Source organism: Clinocottus analis, unplaced genomic scaffold (assembly GCF_023055335.1).
Source record: "Clinocottus analis isolate CAN_PGR_092001 unplaced genomic scaffold, fCliAna1.0.p SCAF_8, whole genome shotgun sequence".
Lineage (NCBI taxonomy): Eukaryota > Metazoa > Chordata > Actinopteri > Perciformes > Cottidae > Clinocottus > Clinocottus analis.
The window spans coordinates 10682114-10705943 of record NW_027176240.1 but is presented as its reverse complement, the minus strand read 5'-3'; the positions used below and the strand labels follow the sequence as shown (position 1 = coordinate 10705943).

At 42.3% G+C, this 23830-nt stretch overlaps 1 protein-coding gene across 1 annotated transcript; it reads left to right on the top strand.

Moving 5' to 3' along the window:
- Positions 1–3053: 3053 nt before the first annotated feature.
- Positions 3054–22820, top strand: loxl4 (lysyl oxidase-like 4). The gene is made up of 14 exons (XM_068568026.1): positions 3054–3372; positions 4268–4566; positions 4646–4860; positions 11397–11435; positions 11839–12052; positions 12152–12329; positions 16824–16978; positions 17060–17227; positions 17847–18009; positions 18107–18350; positions 19352–19467; positions 19791–19927; positions 22553–22664; positions 22750–22820. Exons 1-14 carry the CDS (start codon positions 3054–3056, stop codon positions 22818–22820), a joined length of 2430 nt encoding a protein of 809 aa, XP_068424127.1.
- The last annotated feature ends 1010 nt before the right edge of the window (positions 22821–23830 follow it).

The following is a 23830-nucleotide window of genomic DNA, read 5'->3' as shown; positions in this document are numbered from 1 at the left end:
TTTATTGTTGGAGAGCATGTATTTATTTCATGCCTCCACAGATTGTGGGTAAGGGCAGAGCCGACTCGGTCGACGTAATTAGAGAGGTGGAGAGAGAGAGGGAGAGAGGGTTTCGCCACAGAGAGCCGCTTCGCTCAGATACTCTTCGCCCCATGAGCCCTCCGAGAGCCCTGACATGCACTCTCACTAGCACACACACTCTGAGCTGTTGAGTATTGGCACGCAGGCAAGGACACCTGTCTGGTCGAGTTTAATTAATCTGATACGCAACCGTGCATCAAAAGTTATATTCGAGGAATGTCACGCGTATCAATGAGTTATATTTTCAACCTTAGCAGCCTCCTTTTCTTTTTTTTAATTCTTTTTTTTTTTAAATTTGACTTCTCTCCTTCCTCTCCCTGGCGGCCTTGGCGATCCCTCTGATTTGGCGCCGCTAATAGGGGGTCTGCTCTTCCTGTTCGGGTTAACCAGTCAGGGAGGGACCACCATCCTGCCACCCAGTTGCACATCAGTCGCACACACAAATATTTCAATTACGGCTTCAAACTTTACAAGTGTGCACACAAATACACACACATATGTAACGTATGATTTTTTTTTTTCACCCTATAGGAACACTACATACTAGTAAGTGTTATTACAGTCTTGGTTGATGTTTCGGTTCCACCTCCCCTGTCATGATTGTAATTCTTCATGGCTATGAATAAACTGAAGCTGCCTCAAAGAGTTGCACTGAGGTTTACTTGAAAACTGGAATACAGTTTATCAACACAACACTCTGAGGCCAAACATGTCCATGTAGCTAAATGTGTCCCAAATCTTCCCGAAATGACTGCAAAAATAAATAAACAAGATTCAAACACGTTGAAGGACCTTAGAAAGGTCTAGGAGGAAACCTAAATTAGATTAAGACTGAGCACTGAAGTGATCCCGGTTAGAAAGACATAAACAGGACGTTTTCCTCATTTTGTACCTACATTGATGACTCAAATCTTTATGCTTTCTGTACCATGATGATAGGTTCTACTATAGTAACATACTTCTGTGCAGGGGTGGTGTTTGGCATATTCTCATCCGTCACGTGCACCACGGCTACGGTGAGGCTGGGCCTATTTTAGAGTTGGTGGTTTGTGGCCATCTCAACAAGGAAATATCTACCCTGTGGTATAGGGAGCTTCTTTAAGACACTTGCAGCTTGATGTTTGAAACTATTCTGGAACCAGAGTTCTTCCTGTTGGGTACATTTACACACGTTTCCCCCGAGGTTTTGTAACGCTCTGCGCGTGCAGTTGCGTAAAGCGTTTTCAGCCATATTTGGGAAGAGATGAGTGGAGAGGCTATTAAACACACAGTTTCTTGATGTATGAAATCAATTTCTACAAAGGTGCCAAATACCCCATCATGAAACCGATGAGTCTCGTGGTTGCTGGAGAATCATTCCTCAAACATTCAGGTCAGATTTATCTGTGAGGAGCGGTGGAGCTCATTCAGCGGTACTCATGAAAGTATTCACCCAAAATTATACACATGTTAGCAAAGAATAAGATGACAAATTCTCCACCAGATGAGGGGATCCAATACTTTGATGTTTATAGATTTCATGTGGAAAAGTGTTGAAGCGTTGTGCAGACACTTTACATAGCTTTACATTTTAGCTCTTGAATTACGTCAGCACTTCTATACGGGAGAAAGATACCTCGAGGGAAAGAGAGCACATGCGGGAGGGAGGGATATAGGGAGAAGGAGGGCAGAAGGGAGGATTGACTAGGGAGAGCATTTAGTCGGCACACTCCTTCACTCAGTCACTCTCCTATAGTGACGTCCACCACTGCAAACATTTGCTGCCTGCCAGGTAAGGGGAACTTTCACCTTAACTTCTGCTCTTACAGTTTGTTTTCCTAGTAAAGAAAATCATTTTACTTTCTGTTAAAAAATTGTAATACATGTTCATCTGTAGTGTAACAGGTGGAACAGAGTTGAGATGCTTTTTTCCTTTTTGAATTCTTTGCTTTGATTTTTTGGAAAATCGGCTCTCTATATTACTGCCAAAACTCAAACATTTAGAGGAATTATTTGTTGTCTCCAGTTTTATTCTTACATTGAATTAAGCAGTAAGAAGAGACATACAATTTAATATAACCTGTTTTTGTAAATATAATTAACTGAGGCCAGACTGCAAAGTCTGTTTGTTTATTCCTCGTTGGTTTGTTCCTTTATAATTTTATCGTCACAGTAAACAAACAGCTTTTGTGTATTTTGTGCTGAGTGTTGTTCTGTGGCATGCAGTGATTTAATGTTTCAGTATGTCTCCAGTGCGTTTGTGTTCGCTGTGACACTTGTTAACCTCCAGTTAAAACCTGCCTCTGTGTCTGTCTGGTTAGTAAGCCTCAGGGGATGTTTATTTGCGTGAATTGCAATACACAAGTGCGTTGGTGTATCTGTAATTATATGCCTATGTTTGACAACACTGAATAGTACACCTTTTCATTTTATGCGTTTTGGCTTCTATTGCATCATAAAATTGGTGTTGCACTAGTGAGTTAAATCAAATGTGGCACTACAAAACAACTCAAGTTTCATCTCTCTGACTGTGAAAAGATAAGCAGGCTGTATTGTGCCATTTCATACACTACCTGAACTATTATGTCCAGAGGATGTCACAGTTACTCCGTTTAACAACCAGGCCTAGCAAGATCCCTTCTGGCTGGCTGTAAAGGGAATTACTCTTTATGCTCAGTAGTTTAAGTTTATACGTTTAAGTATATGTTATATATAAACTTAAACTTCTGAGCATAAAGAGTAATTCCCTTTACAGCCAGCCAGAAAGGATCTCGCCAGACAAGTGGTGATATATGTTTTTTTTGTGTTTTTTTTACTACATAGCAAATTAGCCTGTAACTTTAAACTGACACGCAAGTTAAATGACTCCAGTGGTCAATTTCACACAAATGAGTAGGGAACGTGCGACATTGTCTAATTAAATAGAAGATAAACCCAAACTGAATCATGCAGTGTTTCCATTCTCACCTGCAGACCCCCTCCTCTCAGGCACGATGACCCGCACCCTTTGCCTGAGCCTCCCCCTCCTCCTGCTGCTGCTGCTGTTCCTCTCCCGTCCCGCTGATGCTGAACCTCGGAGGACCACGTCCTCTCAGCGCAGGACGGCTCGAGCACCAGCCGCCAAGGTGCGTTTAGCGGGCAACTTTGCGCGAGAAGTGTACGAAGGGCGCGTGGAGGTGCTGCACAACAACACCTGGGGGACAGTCTGCGACGATGAAGTGGACATCAAGATGGCCAACGTGGTGTGCCGAGAGCTGGGTTTCCAGAGTGGTGTGACGTGGGCGCACAGCGCCAAGTATGGAGAAGGAACAGGTGAGAGCACTTCCTGTAGCGAATGACTATGAAGCCAGTAGACAGACGTTTTACTGAAGAAAGGTCACCATCAAATGTCACCATTTTCCAGTCGGCCAAAGCCAAACCAATCTTGTGAGCGTAAAACAAGCCAGGACAGCCCTTTGACATGGGAATCCACAGGTGTAAATAATGATGTTAAGAGCTCTGCACTGTGCATGCTGGATCAGTGACAATGCTTACTATCTGATCCATCTATAATGGTATGAATTACACCTGTGCTTTACCTGTCTGCTCTGAAGAAAGCATGTTGTATTATCATTGTCGTTTATTAGACTTAAGATGGTTTCATCTCTGAGGAGATTCCGTATTAAACCAGTTTATCGTAACCTGTCTCCTGCAAAACTTCAATGCTACAGTGTGTTTCCCCCACAACACACTAAATATAAGGCTTCGTGAAAGGACCACCAATTAAGACATCCAAAATAACTAACATCATAAAGTGACAAAGATAACTTGTTGTGGGATTGGAGTCTACATCTCGTTAAGGTCGCCTCGCAGGCTGGCAGAGCAAATATATGGACCAAAAGGGGCATTTGTTTTAGAATAATGACAACATTCGCTTGCCAGGGTTGTGCAACACTTGCTGTGGTTTATAGACATTCTTTACTGCTGCTTTTAAATCCAAATTAAAGAGAAGGTTGAGTGGATTCAAGGAGCAGGATCTACAGCACCCTGCCTTGTAAAATGCTGTGTATCTACCGCTAAACACGCCGCTAAGGTGCAACCTTAAATCAGCGTGCCAGTAAAAGTCAAGTGTTAGGTGTTTAGGAACTGATTCCAGACCTTGTGCAATGCCCAGTCTGTCGATTGAACAATCAATGAATAAAGCCATAATTGTGTATCCTCTCACAAGGCCCAATATGGATGGATAATGTACGCTGCGACGGATCAGAGAATTCCTTGAAAGACTGCAAACACAACGGTTGGGGGGTGAATGACTGTAAACACGCTGAGGACTTGGGGGTGGTGTGCACCCCGGAGCTCAGGCTGAACCCGATGGCCGGTAGAGGCCACGCCCCCACTGCTGCCAGGCCCCACGGCAGTCCTGCTGCACAGTGGCAGGGCCCCGTGGCTACCCGCAGGCATCCAGGATATGGCTATTATGGAAATGGACATCAAAGTGAGGTCCCCAGGTTTCAAAGGCACCACCAGGTACAGCAGTTCAATTCAAATGTCTTGGTTACTCTCAGAAAGGCATCGAACAATAGATGTGATCTGCATCTTCCCAAAGGGTCACAGTAAGGTGCAGATTGAGGAGGTTCGTCTCCGTCCCATCCTCATGGTTACCAAGCGGAAGAGCCTAATCGCAGAGGGTGTGGTGGAAGTGAAGCATGCTGGGAGATGGAGGCAGGTTTGTGACCTGGGTTGGAGTCTCAACAGCAGCCGAGTTGTGTGCGGGATGCTCGGCTTCCCAGAGGCCACGCAGCACAACTCCAAAACATACAAGTGAGTATGATTTGTTTTTTTCTCGTCAGCTGCACTGAGAGCAACACATTACATCTCTATGAACTCAGGTTATTAGATTACACTATTGACTGCAGTTCAGAAGGGCGACATGCTTGCCATTCATTCCATTGTTTGAGGACAAAAACTCATCCTGAAGAGTAAAACAACAATGTGGCATTCCATTTAGAGCCACTTTGAGTAAAAGCCTTTTGTTGGGCTTATCTTCCTCTCCCAGCCACTTCTGCCCTGTGTCCCCCTTAACTCCCACCTGCCTTCCTCAGCCTAAAGATGATGATAAAGAAATCCCTGTTCTCTCTCTCTCTCTCTCTCTCTTTCTCTCTCTCTCTCTCTCTCTCTCTCTCTCTCTCTCTCTCTCTCTCTCTCTCTCTCTCTCTCTCTCTCTCTCTCTCTCTCTCTGTGCACATCTCATTCTCTCTCCCTCCCTGCTCATCTCATTCTCTCCCTCTCTCTCTCTCCCTCTCTCTCTCTCCGCTCATATCATTGTCTCTGTCTCTCTCTCTCTCTCTCTCTCTCTCTGCTCATCTCATTGTCTCTCTCCCTCTCTATCTCTGACGCTATCTTCAGCTTGCATCTCCCAGACAAACAGTCACACTTTAACTTTTAGATTCCCACGCTGAGGTGTCCTATCACAGGTGATTGTGCTTTAACTGTCCCATCGATGTGTGGGACGGAGGAGGCTATTGGAAAGTGGGATGAGGGTCTTTGTGAAGCAACTCATCTTATTGGCAGGGCAGCCTCTGCAAGATTGAGTCAGCCACACATCTCTTCACTTTTACGTCCCTCTCTAGCAGTGTTTGTGGCAGGCTTCTACAGTATTGTGTTTGTAAGTGTGTGTGTGTGTGTGTGTGTGTGTGTGTGTGTTTTTAAATAGTGTTGCTAATGTAATACTTAAATCCTTGTACCAATACCATAACAATACTTGTTTCAATACCAGAATCAGAATCAGCTTTGATGTGTAATAGTAATGTGTTCATTGTGTACTTAACTACACACACATCAGTGTTTGATTGGAAAAGACAACTTTCCTAAATAAAGCACACGCTTGAATTAGAAAAAGTATAATTCAAAAGCAAGAAGTAACATATTGAAGGTTAATTAAACAACAATGACCAGGTATTGAATCCCAGGCTTTGGGACTTTTGGTACACTTTGATACTCAATGATACAGACACGTCGGTCACCACTTCAAGGAATAGCTTAACATTTTAAAAAATACACAAATTTGCTTTGTCCAGAGTTAAATAAGAAATACAATTATTCATATAAAAAAAAAACACCATTTGACAGAGGGTTTTGGTCGGCAGACGCTTTCCATCTTTATGTGAAGCGAAGGTTCTGCTCTTCAACCACATGAGGACCACACATTAGCAGATAATTACTCTGCTGCTATTAAAAGAATGAATAGTGTCCGACCATTTGCTCTCCTCAGTGGAAGGGGGACCCAGTCGGATCTGGTTCCTGGAGCGCTGCCTGCGAGGTGATTCACAGTTAAACTATTCCTTCCCTCTCTTGGGAAGAGAGGGATTGTTCTGACTCAACTGGCGACAGACCGCAACATCTGCTCGGTTCTGTAGGTGCTAGATTCCTCTTGCCACTGAAAAGCTGTAGCTGGGTAAAGTTGTTTTATAGGCTTTTTAAACGTTTTACTGACTTTACAAACATCCCTATTGGAATCACTGAAAGGATTTCTGCATTGCCCTTAAATTCAGCCATCTCTGCTGGACTGTGTTATTGGGAACACAGTGACTCTATAACTGGATTCTGTTGTTGGAGCAGGGCGTCATCAGGAATCATATCGTCCGTAATAAAAGATCCTCAGGATGAGCTGCGGTGAAACAACCTGGCCTGACTCTGTGCAGGATCATTCATTAGAGCGTAGCTTTCCCGCACTGCGGGTGTGATGATTTTTATGCCTCTCTTCGATTTTCTATCGCAGTACAGATTCACCACTCAATGCAAACTATGGGAGATGAGAATTACAAGTAATAGTTAAGTGAGGAATTAGATGAGTGTATTTGTATGGATGTCACATAAGAGATTTGGCCGCTCACCAAGAAGGGAGATACGACAGAACAGAGGAGAACAGGGCTGTTGTAGCTTGAAGGACTTGGCCTGAAGCCTGCAGGGAATCTGTTCAGCGTTGTTTTACCTCCTCCTAAGTTCAAGGAAAAGCAACTCAAACAATAGCACTCCTCGGGCTCTTTTAGTCTCTAACCGAAGCCACAACAGAGTGCTTATCCAACATTTCTGCTTCTAAATGTACAGTGAAATGTTTGGGGGGCGTGTGCCATTATGAGGATTTTTCCATTGTGCGTGTAAATTATAAGGCTCTGGCATGCAAGCGGTTGTGACTTGATACCTCTTGGTCGGCCTGTCCTGGGTATGACCTGGTGTTTTGCTGAAGCCTCAGGCGTTGTACTGGTTGGAACCACGATGATGTGTGTGTTTCCAAATCTGTACCTGTTTCATCTTCACAGATACTTGTTGTCTCTCAATATGTGTTTTTGTCTTCCAACTGGCTCAAAGTACAAGCCTTCATATGTTAGCTGCCAGTCACAAGTGCTTTTAGTGATAACTCAAATTATCTTACAGTGTTTGGTTTTTAGGATGACACCATATCTTTATTATTTTATCGGGATGTTTATGTACAACTTGTTACAACCAGAAGAATAGTTGAAATACAGGTAAAGCTGTTTACTTATGGGTAATTGTAAGGATTGCCCTCTGACTGAAATTGACACTATAATTATAATGGGTGTACAAAATGTGAGCAGAGTTAAAGAAAAACGATCGGGCGCGAGACAGTATGATGTTCAGTTTTCATGTAACATAGTCCACTTAAACGGTTGCCAGAAAAGCTTAGAACTGCATTTCATGGTTTGACCAAATTTAACCAGTGACACTTCAAGTCCATTCTTAGAAATCCCGGCCCATGCCATGTCTCTCGCCTCCCCGTGTCTCCTGGATGAGACTCCGAAGATGCTGTAATTACAGGTTGGTCAGGACCAGGCTTTCATGGGTTTCTGCTGAGAGTGAAAAAAAAATACACCCCCAATTATAGCTCTGTGTGTGAGAGAGAGAGAGAGAGAGAGAGAGAGAGAGAGAGAGAGAGAGAGAGAGAGAGAGAGAGAGAGAGAGAGGGAGAGAGAGAGAGAGAGAGAGAGAGAGAGAGAGGGAGAGGGAGACGGAGAGGGAGACGGAGAGGGAGAGGGAGAGGGGGAGGGAGAGGGAGAGGGAGAAAGACATAGTTGCCGAAGGAGGAGGAAGAGAGTACCAAGAGAAAGAAGAAGAGATGGAGAGAAAGCACGGGAGCAGCAGTCACACGAGCCAGATTTTCGCTGGCTCATGTGAAATATGTCCAATTACAGCTGCAGTTTGCAGCGCAGCCCGCTGTGTCAGCAGCTGTCTGTCTTCTTCTGTCACTGTAGTGATTTGGGGACTTAACCGGCATTTTATTTTTAATTATGTTTCTGCTGAAATGTTCTTGAGGGTATCATTTTCAGGCTTCTGAGTGACATTCTGAGTGACCGAGTCTGGCTCTCCTGCCTGATGTTTGTGTGATCGCCCTCAATGACCTTCTCTCTAATTTATTTCACCATCTTTCAGTTCCTGATTGCGTGCCGGTGGCTATTTTTGAGATCTGGAACGGACTGAATACTGACTTTTTAAAACTTTGAGTTGAAGCGTATGTAGTTCTCAACTCACTATGATCTGCATGGGAAGCTTTAGCAACTATTTAAGATGCGAGATCCAATTTAAATATACTTCAAGTAGGCAAAATAAAATCCTCTGGAATATTTCTTATTGACAACAGTGTTCTCTGCACATGTTTCATCTTGGCCCTTTTTTAAATTTTTCTTTAACGCGTTAAGATAACATCTTGATGCGTGCTCCAAAAAAAATGTTTTCAGGTTTGTTACCTAATAAGCTGAATAAGGATCCTGTAAACCACAGTATGAAGGTCGTATATTTAGTACTCCTTGCATAGTGTATACAAGGGGAAATGATTTTTATTCATGCCAAGATTTTTAAAAGGAGAACATCAAACTAAACAAAAATATTATAATCTGATCAAATTTTCTGAAGCATCTAAAATTTAACGTGTTTTCTGATGCATGTCGATACTATTATAGTTTACCTGAATTATAAACAAAAAAAAGGTTAATGTTTGTCATCACAAGGCTTTATTTAAATCAGATTTTCACCCTGTTTTATTATTGATGTTTAGGACAGATTTTCAAAAATCAAAGATCAATCAAAGATTAAAAAAAATAAAAAATTAGGCAGATTTGATCTTTCACAATAAAACCAGAAGAGAAATAAAACCAGTTAGCAGTGTGAGGGCCTTGCAACCCAAACAGTGGAGCAATGTGTGTCTGTTAACAGGCGGGTGGGACTCCCTATCATTAGCCTCCGTTCTCTTGGCTCCACTACAAGAGCTGGTAACTCTGTTTGCCTTCTTAAACAAGATGATGAATGCTCTGGATGTGGAACACAAACTAATACAGAGGCTGTCAGTACATAGCATTGGCATGTAGACAAACACTGCAGTCATGCTCATGTGCCTGTTACAGTTACATGAATAACTAAGAGAAAGACATGATTTTAATTTATTTAATTCCATACGTTAAAAAGGTGACTTTTAAGCATTGTGTTATCTCCCTTAATGAAGCTCAACATTAGCAAACACTAAAACAACAGTTTCAGTCAAATAAAAGAGAGTTTAGAAAATCAAATATGCATCTACCTGTGCTTTCATACAAATATTCTTAGACATGTTTGTTTCCTTTCAGGGGAATGCCACTAAAATCAGCATGGGAGTATTTTGAATTACGTTCTTTTTTTTTTTAACTCACGACAGAAAAAGAAAACAATGTAGCCTCCCACACCTGTAGAAGGAAAAGAGGTGCTTACTTTGCTGTAAAAGGTATTTTAATGTAAACTCCACTTCACCAGCTCATTTTCATAAATGCCGGTTGTACATCTTTGTAACCCAGTAAACAGTATTGGCCAGATATTCTGGACAACGGTTGGACAATGTGGAGGCTGTGGCTCAGGAGGTAGAGAGGGTTGTCAGCTGATAACTTGCAAGACACTGAACCAAACAACAAAAACAAGTGTTAGTTGACTGAGAATGTATTTGGTTGAAGACAGACCTACGTTTTAGTCTCTAAAGTACCTCACGCATTTTGAACTTACATTTTTATTTAATTGGTGAATCTCTAATGTACCAATTTTGGGCCGATAATGGTCCCTTTAAAATATCAGTCGGGCCGTGCCATGAGTGTTTCATGTGTGGTGTTTTGGGGTGATGGATGTGAATGTCTGATGGTGCCTGCACTTTGCAGTGGTTTGAGGATGTCCTGGCGTGGTCTGTGTGGCATGTCTCTGCTCCGCGTGTCTGCCAAGAGAACAGCAGGCTTTTCTCTCCACCGCTCTGCCAAGTCCGCCAGCGCACTTGGTGCATAAATCTCTATTTGGTTCTGGCATTTCTCGGACGTGCAACATGCTGCCAGAGTTTTTGTTTGTATATCGTGATTGGTCAAACCCTGTTTGTTTTACCAGAAATGTTGGGCATTACTGATGTTGAAGGTCAAGATTTTTTGGACCGCATGTGCCTTTTGAAAGTAGCGACATAGTTCAAAAAATATATATTTTCAATCCTTTTTTTAGTTCTTACATCCTGTAGTTAGTACCCATCTCTGTGATTTTGCAACATGGAATGCTGAAGTTATATATCCAAAAGGGTTTATGTTAGTTTAAAAGGCAAGTTCATTTTATTTAATGTAAATCGGGGTAATTTAGATAAAAACCAGTAGTACATTTATGTTGAATACGTTAGTGAGAAGAAGTACTGTTGCCTTTGGAAAACATCTGATACATTTACTCTCAACTTAAATGTAGTAAACAGCAAGCAGCCCACAGATGGAAGATGGAAGTGTATGCTACTGAAGCTAGAAAGCAAGAAAGGGAGACAGGAAGTGAAGTTCCTGAAAGAGAACAAGAACATTGCATTCTTACTCATCTGCATCAGAATATCTAATTTTACATTCACCATGAAGCCGCATGCTCATTCTGGTTGTATAAACACAAGATCTATATGGAGCTGTATGATTCATCCTTTTGATAAGGCCCGTGTCTGAGCTGTTGCTATTTTAAGTCATCACCAAGTGCCCCAGTGAGAAGAACTCTTCTACTAATAGGCCAGTTGGTTTGTGTGTTTGTGCCGCTACTCGTGGAGAAATCCCTCCTGTGTGGCCAGGTTACATATAAAACAAATAGCAGATGCTACAGTATATCCTACAGTCACTCCCACTTTGCACAAGAAAAGAGTGACCCAGGTCACCTCACAGGGTGGTGTGTGTGTGTGTGTGTGTGTGTGTGTGTGTGTGTGTGTGTGTGTGTGTGTGTGTGTGTGTGTGTGTGTGTGTGTGTGTGTGTGTGTGTGTGTGTGTGTGTGTTTGTAACCTTAGCAAATAGACAAAACTAACATCTGTTCTTTGGTTCCTTTGCAGGAAAATATGGGATACCAAGGTTGCAGATCCTTCAACAAAGTAATAAAAAAAGACATCTATTCCTCCTGTTTCCGAGCTATATTTGACATCACTCATTTTATAACTGCACTACCGTCCGAACTCATGAGTTGAACTTTATTTAAATCCCCCAAAACCTACATTTTTTTCCAAATGTGATTACAATTTTGGTTGTTATGTTGCCAGCATGGTCAAACAAATCTGATCAAACCAAACCCACAAAGATTTGATGAAGCAGATTCACCTTGTTTTTGAATATTGAACTCTTAATTAAATATTATCACAGACGTTTTTTCTTTTAAATTAGAACTTTAATTGTTTCTAATTAATGAATATTAAATGTTATTAAGAATTACAAAATATTTCAAACCAAGTTGTCAGGGGCTTTAAGAATATCTGACCACAAACCTTGTCTTCTTTCTAGATTGAGCATCATGTCAAAGAAGAAGGGATTCTGGGTAGAAAAGGTTCACTGTCTGGGTTTCGAGAACAGCCTGTCGGAGTGCCTTGCTCAGCTGTCCATCCCCCGTAGTCCCAGTCCCTGTAAGAACGGGAGACATGCTGTGGTGAAGTGTGTGCCAGGACCCCAGTTTGCCCGCATCTCCTCAGGAAGACCTCAGGCTCCCTATCCCGTTGTGGTGAGGATTAACACATTCACGCCTCCACTGGCACGAACAGAGTTCATGAACATCACATCAGGATGAGATGAATGATGTTCTCTTTGCTTTCCTGTACAGCCCGTGCGTCTGAAGGCTGGCCCCAGGCTTGGCGAGGGCCGCGTGGAGGTCCTCCGAGACGGAAAGTGGGGAACCATCGTGGACCACATGTGGGATAGACCTGCAGCCAGTGTGGTGTGCAGAGAACTGGGCTTTGGTTCTGCAAAGGATGCCCTGCATGGAGCCTTTATGGGTCAAGGTGAGAGAGAGAACCGCTGTTGCTCAGGGCAAAAAGGCTTTCACGTTAAACTGACTGGAAATTCTGGAAAATTCCACATTTAATCTAAGTGTTTTGAGTCTGCAATTTAGTTGTTTGAATGTGTTTATTGTGCGTCATGGCATTCCAGAGAATAGAGTTTGAAAAGATTTTTTTCAGTCTTTTGCTTATCTAAGACGCCGCACCCGTCTGCACCCACTGATCAGATAATGCGTGGGCATGTGTGTTTGTCGGCCTGTCTGTCTGTCTGTCTGTCTGTGTCTGTGTCTGTGCGTATGTGTGTGTGTGTGTGTGTCTATATATGTTACCATGTGAAGCTGCAAATGTGTTGATTGCAGTATCTCCAGCTGTGATTAAATGAGTCCTGTGCCAGGGCTACCAGCTGCCCAAACACCATGCACATGTGCACACACACACACACACACACACACACACACACACACACACACACACACACACACACACACACACAGACACACTCACGCACAAAATGTAACACTGTATGCTGTGGTGGTTTACATTGGCATTTGGTTACTACAGCCACAGACATAATCTTGCTAGCTTCAAGCAATATTTTTATTCACTCACTGAGTTTTGTGGTCGTTTTCCTTCAATTTAAATTTTTCGGCTTTGGTGATGCACCAACTGAAGTCACTATCCAGCTGCGCCAGTGGTGTCCCTACCCTTATGAGATGTGAGAACGGCTTCTCCTTGTCTCAGGTTTGGGTGTTGTCTCTAATCATGCTGATTGAGATTAAATGTGGGATGACAGTCTGCTGGTTCAGCTGTTCAGTTGTGTTATATATGTAATATATGTGTTGGATTAGTCCCTTATAAATTTCAACCTCTTAAATTGGATTTTTGTTGTAGATGTTGCTACCATTCTTTTTGATGAGTCTAACAGGACTTAAATCTGGTTAAGTTGGCTCCTCTTAGGATATTATTGCATCAGGCTTCACACCTCTTTCCATCTGGTTTCAATCATCACTGTTAATCGTTTGGCCAAAATTCATATTCCTCATGTTTCCAGCAGTCCGCGGCAGAGAGGTGTTTAATTGTCAGAGGCCTAAAAGCTTTAAATTTTAGACCTAAAAAAGGTTTTCTCTGATCTAATCAGGAAGCTAATTTATGTATGTGCAATACCTGTCATGTATATCTTGCATGGTTGTGCGTATGTAATAAAATCAGTTTCTATTATAACAAGACGTGGCTGTGGTTTGACAAAACGACAGGTTGACTCCCTACTTGTACCTCATATTTTTCCTGTCCTTGTTTCCTGAGTTACTGATTCACTCACTTACACCCTATTTTAGCTTGCCAACAACTGATATTGGTATTTCCGTGATCTTGAAGTTGTCTATGGCCTTCTGTGTGTTGTTTTGGTTCCTAGTGTCAAGCTTACGGTGCACAGGTGGAAGGAAAGGCACTCGGAGGTGGACAAAACAAGTGTTTTGGTGGAAACTACTTACTAGAACCAATAGATAGTATTTAAATCAGCATAGACAACTTACGTTTAATATGAATAAAGCAGGGACATACCATATACACTTATTATAGTATTTTTTATACAAATATGCTAATAAACCTGCAACATTCAGTTTGAGAAGTGCTGTGCCAGAGTCCACTTTGTTCACCTCGATAAGATGACAGGCAGACGAACAGAATAAACACACACACACACACACACACACACACACACACACACACACACACACACACACACACACACACACACACACACACACACACACACACATCTCTACACACATCAGACTGGTCGAACATAGCTTGGTATAATTCCCGGGGTTTATTAATTTTGCGCGTCATAACCCCACCCCCCCCTCAAATAGCATCGAATTGACGCAATCGCACAAATGTGCTTCTACCATTATTGTACTAATGAAGTGTTTTAAGAAAACCACACGCCCTACCTGTGGCAGCAGCTTTGCGGTGCTGAACGTCCACATTGGGGCTGCAAATTGCAGAGCTGTTCCACAGTGATGAGACCAGTGATATGACTGTCTGGGATTATATCTAAAACTTACCACACCCTCTGATGTATATTCACCCTCACCGAGCTCATTTGCACTGTTTACTGTGCACATGCAAAAACCAAAATAGCAGGTGAGCTTGGAGATGGCCACACAGTCTTTGCGCCCAATACCAACCGCTTTGCGTTTCTCGTCGTGCTCGCGCAATGAAAGGGCCCATAAACAATTTCACATACATATACGTGCATACTCTCGTTTCTCTCAGGCACACATGCACGGATCCTCCCCTCCCCCCCACACACACGCATCACTTTCCCTTTTCCTCCGTCTCTGTCTCACACTTACATATACACTGCTATTGCAGGATGATTGGACTTCAAAGGCCTCTCAGCTTCCTTTCTATAACATGCAGCCTGTTAGACATTTCACTGACATATAATTTTCCATCTGCTCGAAGGCCACATAAACACAGGGCTATATGTTGTTGGAAAAGGTCGAAAATAGACTCTTTGATAGAACAAACCTTCACTGAGAAAGACTTCCTGAAGGAATGAATTGTTTGAAATGTAGTTTTGTGCAACGTTTAATCTCAAAAAGATAATGCATTATTCACATCATACTGAATAACATTCAAATACAACTGCTTTCTGTCAGTATGTGTTTCAGTCAGCATGGCAACGAGACCCCCCAGAGGCTCGTTGGATTATTTATGATGAACAAATGTGATAGAGGTCCCGGTCGACTGGCTGCAGAGAGGTTAACAGCCAGTCACAAAGTCTTGCTCCGAATGTGGCTTTACTTATCAGATTTGTTGAAACCCTTGCAGATATGCACTTGTACAGGTGGTACGCAGCCACTCACAGGCACAGAGTATCCCCCTCCAGTATAAGTGAAGTTGTCATGTTGTTATACAGCTCCTGTTAACAGAGGAAAAGGAAACATTATGTTGAGGCTGGTTGGCCTGTGCCATCTGAAAGCCCACAGGCAGGCGGATCTATTTACAAACTTACATGATTTTAGCTCTTGGCTAAGAAATAGATCTAACTGATGACAGAGAGTTTTTGTTAGAGGCAGAAAGAGACGTTCCTTGGAAAGAAAAACTCCACACACAACATTAATGTGCCTAAAACGGAGGATAATTTCAGAGAGGAAAAGAACAGGGTTTCCCTTGTAACCACACCAACCAACTATTTATAATATTCTCAACAAGAATGTGACCTATGTTAGCCTGTTTCCATCCCCTTGATGCAATTTTCTAATCTGTCCAAATGATCTGTGGCATCTGCCAATTTAAATGTTATAGTAATTAAGCTCAATGTTTCTTGTAAATACTAAATTTAAGCTACCGCATTTATTCTGTGCCAGCATGTTGCTCATATAGCTGTATCTGCCAATCACATTTCATGATCACCATTTGATTATTTGAAAAATTGATGTCAGGGAGAATTATCGTCATTGTGATTTTACTGTCATTTTGCCCATGAAGTACACACACACACACACACACACACACACACACACACAAACACACACACACACACACTCACACACACACACACACACACACACACACACACACACACACACACACACACACACACACACACACACAAACACTGCCTGGCCTTGTGTTTGTTTGATAGCGGCAGAAGTGGTTTAGATGTGCCCGCTTCATACGTATGAACGCCGGCATGGTGACCAGTATGGAAGCAGGCCTACAATCTCCCAAAACCAAAACCAACCCAGAGACAGATTGGGTTTGGCTGCAATCTGGTCACTACCATTTCTGGTCATCTTCCTTCTCGCCCTTCTTTCTCGGTTTTTCTCCTTTCCCCCTGGTTTTTGTGGTTTTGGTTGTGTTTAATTCAATGGTCGGTCCAAGTTTTTCAGTTTGTGACTTTTGTTTTAAGAAAACATTGAAGCCATAGTTAGTTCTGTGTTTTAATTGACTGCAGTCCTTATGGTAGGAACTGTTTGCTTTTTGTTTCCACCATCTTCTCTGGGGTTTGGAGATTATCTGGTTTTAAATGCAAACGACTACTTGTGAAAATTTTATTTCGTTGCCACAGATTTCGCCTTGTTCGCTCACCCAGGCTGGACTACACACCATTTTGTTGTTGTTGTGCCTGATGCCACAGAATGTTGGCAATGAGGTGTAACAGATCCCAAAAGTAGATGTTGGTGGTGTTGCTGCTTGGCTTGCAGGAGCATTGTGCCACAACAGATAGGAACTTTTCATTGTTGGTGGCGCTAAAAGAGAGAAAGCACATTCATGTGAAAGAAATACAAAGCCTTGCATGTGTGTGCTTGCTTCTTTGCGTGATAAAGTCTGCTAATGCCTTTGTGTCTATGTTGGGTGTCCTCAAACTGTGCACAAGAAATATTACCCTTCAGTTATGACCATGCTTTTCTGGCATCTGTTTTTCCCTGCTTTATCTTTGTCAGCATGGTCTTTACTCCCATTTCTCCTCGTCCCTTTTTTTAGGTACAGGACCTATCCATATGAACAGTGTCCAGTGTATGGGGACAGAGCGCTCCATCCTCGACTGCTACTTCCAGGAAGTCCAGCCATGGACATTCAAACACAGCCAGGATGCCTCAGTGCGCTGCAACGTTCCTAAAACCGGAATGGAGAACACGGTACGAAAACTACTAATAACATCACAAGACATACACTCATCAGCTTAAGCATCACACATTTAATCCTTAATGGATTTCCAGGTGCGACTTGCTGGTGGTAGAGTCCCATCAGAAGGCCACGTGGAGGTGTTGATGGACGTTGGGGGTCGTAAGCGTTGGGGCTCTGTCTGCAGTGAGAACTGGGGCATCAACGAGGCCATGGTGTTATGCAGACAGCTCGGCCTGGGCTTTGCTGCCAGTGCTCATCAGGTAACAACCTCCCTGACCGACACCACATTCATAACTGAAGGTGGCAGTAAACATGCCTTTTTGATCTCTGACTGCAGTGCCACTCCTTTTCAACAGTTATAAGACATAAAGAAATCACATAACACAGGTAAAAACATTAAAAGATAAAGCAACAGGCCTAAAGCTCCAGATTCACACCAAATCAAGAACAAGTGCGGTATGAAGCCGCTCCAACTTCTCTCACACGAGTCTTCAAAGTTTCAAGGTTGATAAGCTTCTTTAACTTTAGAGTTTTTTGCAGTGCATAACTTGAATGACTTTTATCAAAGTCTGCAAATCTGTATTGAAATGGATGGGCATGATGACCTGATAGAACAAACAGTACAATACTCCCATTTCTAAACTAATTACTGTAATTTTGAAAATGTCGGACTAGAGTGTTCAGAGGTATCATTCCTCCAAAATGTGTCAAAATCCCATCAGCAGTGTCTGAGGTATTGATGACACACTCAGATGAACACATGGAGGCCAATCCATAGTCACAGCCCCTGCATTCACTGTGGTGGACAATGAGCTATGATACTGCTCATTGACAGAACACCTGACAAGCTGTCTATGTCCCACCCCCTTCCTCTGACAGGAGACCTGGTACTGGCCCGGTGACCCAAAAGCAGCTGATGTGATTCTCAGTGGAACTCACTGTGTGGGCACGGAGCTTTCTATTCAACAGTGTCGCCGCAACAACAATGTTCATTGTCCCCGAGGAGGTGGAACTAAGGCTGCCGGCGTCAGCTGTTCAGACAGTAAGTCGAGTCATCTTCCTGAAGCTTCCCCGTATTCTCCTTTGGTTATATAACTGGTTGAGTCCTAACATAACTCCTCGCATCTGACCTGCTTCAGCGGCACCTGACCTCGTTCTGGACGCCCAGCTGGTCCAGGAGACGGCCTACCTGGAGGACCGACCCCTCCACCTCCTGAGCTGTGCCAATGAAGAGAACTGTCTGTCCTCGTCTGCCGCCAGGATGAACTGGCCCTACGGCCACCGCCGCCTGCTGCGCTTCTCCTCCCGCATTATGAACTTGGGTCGCTCCGATTTCAGACCCAAAGCAACAAGAGAGAGCTGGACATGGCACCAGTGTCACAGGTAGAGCATCCCACAGGAGTTCAGTGCTTAGGTTGCTGCAATGGGAATAACTGTTTCACTACTATAAGTGGGATGTTGTGGTTGCCCTTGTGGTTAAAAAAGTGTTTTTTTCAGGAAAAGTTGGTTTAGAGTCTTGAATACAGATGAGCAGTGTTTTCTTTTTGAGGCTGTCAAAAATATAGTGAGAAACACCTGTCCCCCGGACAAAATTGCTTTTACGTGCGTGAACGGCATAGCTCCCTCCATGTTGAGTAATTTGAGTTATATTTAATTTAATTGCGTTCAATTGGTACCAGGAAAGAAAACAAGCTGACGTGTGATCTCTGTGCCAGAGCGGGCTGCAGGTAACACAGGCATTAACAACACCAGAGCCTTTGTCCCTTGCAAGGCCTCAGCTGCATTTTGTCCGTTAGTTATAAATAGACAACGTTTTGCCCTTGGATCTACTCTTAACAAATTCAACTCTACATCCCCTTGTTCCCTATAGTAAGCATGTTTCTTGTCAGATGACGAGAGCACTTTGAGGCCCGTCGTCATAAGACAAGAAGGAGGCATTTGAAGCACACAGTATTGGCTGTGTGACATTACTGGTGGCCTGTGAAAAGTGTCGTCATCTCTCCAGATTCATTAGCCGCCCTGCTGCATGTCTGCGGGAATGACGGCTGAACCAGTTACCACAGGTCTGTGTCATACAAAGGACAGGGTAGCCCATGCACAATCAGGTCCATTTCAGTTTGTTACAACAACACATCACAGCTATAGATGTGTGTTTCAAAGCCCTCTATTCACTCAGAACGAATAAACAGCGACGCTGAGGCTAAAACAAGCTTCTGTGAGAGGTTTTTACGGTGACACCCACGCTCATGTTCAAGCAGTGAGGTCACTAGGATACGAGCCATAGGGAGCTAGTGTTCAGTTAGCGTAAATGCACACACTCAAAGACGTGCAGACGCACACACACATACACACTCTCACCTGGACTTTCCCTTCTGTCATTCCAGGCACTACCACAGTATCGAGGTGTTCACACATTACGACCTGCTGACTCTGAATGGAACGAGGGTTGCAGAGGGACACAAGGCCAGTTTCTGTCTCGAGGACACGTATTGCCCTGACGGTAATATTCACCACTATTCATGAGCCCCAGTGAAATACTCACCCATTAGAGACAGGAAATTAATATCAATATTTCAGCCCCTGCTATTTAGAGTTGTACTTTGTGGTTAATGTGTTATATCAGTGCTGTTGTTGTTTGTTCACTCTCCATTTACTTGTTATATCATGGATGAAATAGCGCATTTGAAAAAACAGAGTTCATGTGAAGTCTGACGCAATTCAGAAAGCTAAAGGCTCTTAGAAATAACAGGGAGTGCTGGGCATTAAATGAGCTTTGATGTTGTGATTGATAATGCTATTGGTGTGTGTGTGTCTGTGTATTAGGACAACAGAAGCGGTTCTCCTGTTATAACATGGGTGATCAGGGTATCTCTGTGGGATGCTGGGATACGTATCGTCACGATATCGACTGTCAGTGGGTCGACGTGACGGATGTACGGCCAGGAGACTACATCTTCCAGGTCACAAGTCATTTTATGTTTCTCTCCTTTTTAGTTTTTCTTGTCACGTAAATCAAGCACCATTAACATTGTGTTTATTTTGTGAAAAGTGCTAATTTGGTTCTCTTGCAAAGAATCAGATGAGTATATGAATATAAGTATTTTTGTTCCCTTTGAACAGAGCCAGGCTGGCTGTTTCTTCCTGTTTGTCTCATGCTCAGCTAAACTAACTCACGGTTCTCTGACCTCAGGGTTCTACGCTCCGATCTCAGGGTTCTATGCTCTGATCTCAGGGTTCTATGCTCTGATCTCAGGGTTCTATGCTCTGATCTCAGGGTTCTATGCTCTGATCTCAGTGTTCTTTGACCTCAGGGTTCTATGCTCTGATCTCAGGATTATTGATCTCAAGGTTCTATGCTACAGGTTGCTAGCTGTATCTTTATATAGAATATATGAATACATGACATATTTTCAAAAATGTTTAACTATTATTTAAACTCGAGTTGGTCACAACTCAAAAGACATTTTTGTTGAAATTATCAATCAATTTATAAAAAGTATCATAATCTGGTACCTGTTGCAAGACTGTAATCCCATCCAACATTAGATTTGCGATGAAAACAGCCCTCGCTTTAAGGCCAAAGATGTAGGCAATGAGATCTTAAGGTGGACTTCCGTCTATTTCAGTAAAACCTCTCGACCTCCACCCGTCGTCACCTCAACCGTGCCTCTGCCTGTCATTATGTTGACCCGGGTCATTCAGTCGAGTCACTGTGGCTGCGAGACTAAAACACATCAAGGACTCCATTTCCCATTATCATCCATTTGCAGTGCAGACTACTGATCCCACCGTGTACGCCACAGCTCTCAGATCTCATGCTGCCAATTACCTCCCAGCTGTGGCCGATTGGTTACAGTGTAACTGTCTGATAATTACCGCTGTCACCCTGTTTGTCTGAGAGGTCACTCTCAATCTTTGTAATTACACTACTCTCTATTGAAGATGGATTTATTTAATTAACTCGTAACAGACAGGAAACACATGTATGTACTCACGAGATGTATTTAAAGCATGTTGAGCAGGGTATGATTATAAAGTCGTCCATTGCTACAGCACAATGTTAAGGCGGAGGAAAGAAGGAATGAATGATAGAGAAAAGCATTTGAGAATGAATTTGGAAGAACTACTGAAGATAAAAAGGTCAGGGTCATTTGAGGACAAAAAGCACAAACAACACCAAATTTAACTGAAAAGAACGAGAGTGGAAAAAAGGAGGAAAGAAAAAGAAAGCCAAGCAGAGAGTTAGTTATTCAACAAGGCTGCAACATCTTTTGCAACAGTTCTCCTCTCTACTGTGTTCTTTCATTTATCAAGTGAAGTGCAGATGATGTCCGACGTATCTGATCCAGAGCTTTACAGAAGGATTCAGCAGACCTACCCTTGAACCACCCACTGCTAATGAAACTCACCAATTACCCAAATTAACTATTGCCTCCCTTTCGTCAGAGAGCAGCTATAGGCCCCCCTTCCATTAGCAACGGCTAATTTGCCACCAAGGAATGCCCTGTTTTTATTTTTATTGCCACTTTCTCACTGAGCAACACATTCTACCACTGAACCGTTCCTCTTCTAGACGCCGGTTCAACACTGTAATTTAACTTGAAAAATTAAGAGACAGCTTTTGTCCATTCACTAATTTTTTTTTTTTTTAGTTTTCTGCCTTTTTTTAGTGTAGTTTGCCTTCACTCTCCCTGTAGCTGTTTGTAATATGTACTTAAAGAGGGTGCAGCAGTTTACAGAGCAGCTATTAGAGTAAATGGCTCCTCAGTATTATAACCAGACCAGATTAACAGAATGGTTGTATCAGCAGTTATGGAGCTGCTCTGCAAATGACAGACTATTAGTATGCTGTATGGCAGCACTCACAGTATTTCAGACATATAAACATGCTTATGCATAACTACTCGATTGCAACAGACTTAAATTTCAGTCCAAACCTGGCCTTATTATTGCATACCTATGTTGCTATGAGGAGCAACCACATTCCATGACTTCAGCTGTAAAGTTGCGTAACCTCTTATACAGCCTGTTATCGTGTTTTGAGTGGTTAGAAGTGTCTTTGTTACATGTTTTCATACAAGTTATAAAGTATTATACGATGAGCTTTCCTGAAAGATCTACCAGTAGGTTTCGTGCTTTGTGTGGTAAAAAGTGTTTTACCGCCACATGTTATTTAGTCTATATGCTGTAGGCTACCATGTGAACATCATTCAGTGTATTTATCCTCTCAAATAGAAATAGTGTATGGAAAAGTCATCCAGCTTTTTATAGATGAGAAAGGGATTGACTATAAAAACAATACCAGCCACGAGTGCTGTTTAATAAGAGGCCCTCGAACAATTTTACATTCAACTGCTCTTTATTTCAAATGGCTTTCTCATGTGCAGTGAGGGGAGACTTAGTCCTTTTTTAGACCACAAGCTTGCTACATGTGTTAGATACAGTATTAGATGAAAGTGAGGACAATAAACTGATATATTTTCCCTTTTTCTTAATGCGCGTTTGTTTGATTAAGTATGCAACTGCAAGTCATGAGGTCAGAAACACATTGTGACATTGAAATGTGGTATCCTGTCGCCTTGCAGGTGGAGGTCAACCCCGCGATGGACATGGCTGAGTCTGACTTCATGAACAATGTTATGAGATGTCGGTGCAAATACGATGGCCACAGAGCTTACATGTATGGATGTCATGCAGGTGAGTACAGAAAAGTATTTTCCTCTTGCTCACTTCTTTTCGCCTCCTCTGTCACTGATTGTTATGTTCTTTTTGTTCTTTATAGGTGATGCATACAGTGCAGAGATTGAGGACCTGTTTGAGCACCAGAGGCAAATCACAAACAACTTTGTGTAGCCCACCCGAGGGCTCAGTGCAAAGGCCTTCCAATGGGGCCCAGAGACTACTCAGGGCAGGCTGAGATCGATGGCCCCGGGCCCCTGGGACAATAAGACTCACAATAACTGACAACATACAAAATGGCGCCTGATCATCTCCTCAGCAGATGTGGATCAAATATTCAAAAGCGCATCATATCACACAGCAGCGACCATTGTAGAGACTCCTTTGACAACAAGAGTGGAACAGTTGCCAGATGGCTCAACATGTTTTTTACTCTTTTGGATATTGTTCCATACTTTACAGATTTTTGTAAATGTGGACGACTAGTAACTTAAGTTAGTTATTCAAAACGTTTACGCATGAACGACTTTAATGCCGCTATAACTCATCTGTCACAGATACAACGAGAAAGACGGTGCGGTTGGGAAATCTCATTCCCGATCTAGAAGATAAGAAATTCGATAATATTGTGAGTTTGCTTAATTTCAGTTGTATGAGGATGATTTAATGCACATGTCGTGAAATAACTATAATTTAATCATTTTCTCTGTTGGCATTAATTTACCAAAATTGTTGAATTTTGTAACTGTAGCGCTTTTACATTACTTCAATATTGGTGCTCTCTAACAATAGTTTATGTTGTTATATTAACCTCACTACATTTCAGGTGAACAGTGTTGTACAATGCATTGAGGTAGTTTTCTTTCACAGTTAATTAGATTTTTTATCATTGCTTTGGTTTGAACAAAACCATTGTTTTATGAAAGTGTAGTTATGCTACAATGTTTTGCTTCTCATCTAGATTAGGTAAGAACAGATCAAATTATAATTTTGTATGGAGCACTTTATCTTTTAAACATCAGTATTCTAGTTTTGCCCCCATACTTCCCATACTATATATATATATATATATATATATATATATATATATATATATATATATATATATATATATATATATATATATAGACAAATATATATATATATATAAATATATATATATATATAGACAAATATATATATAT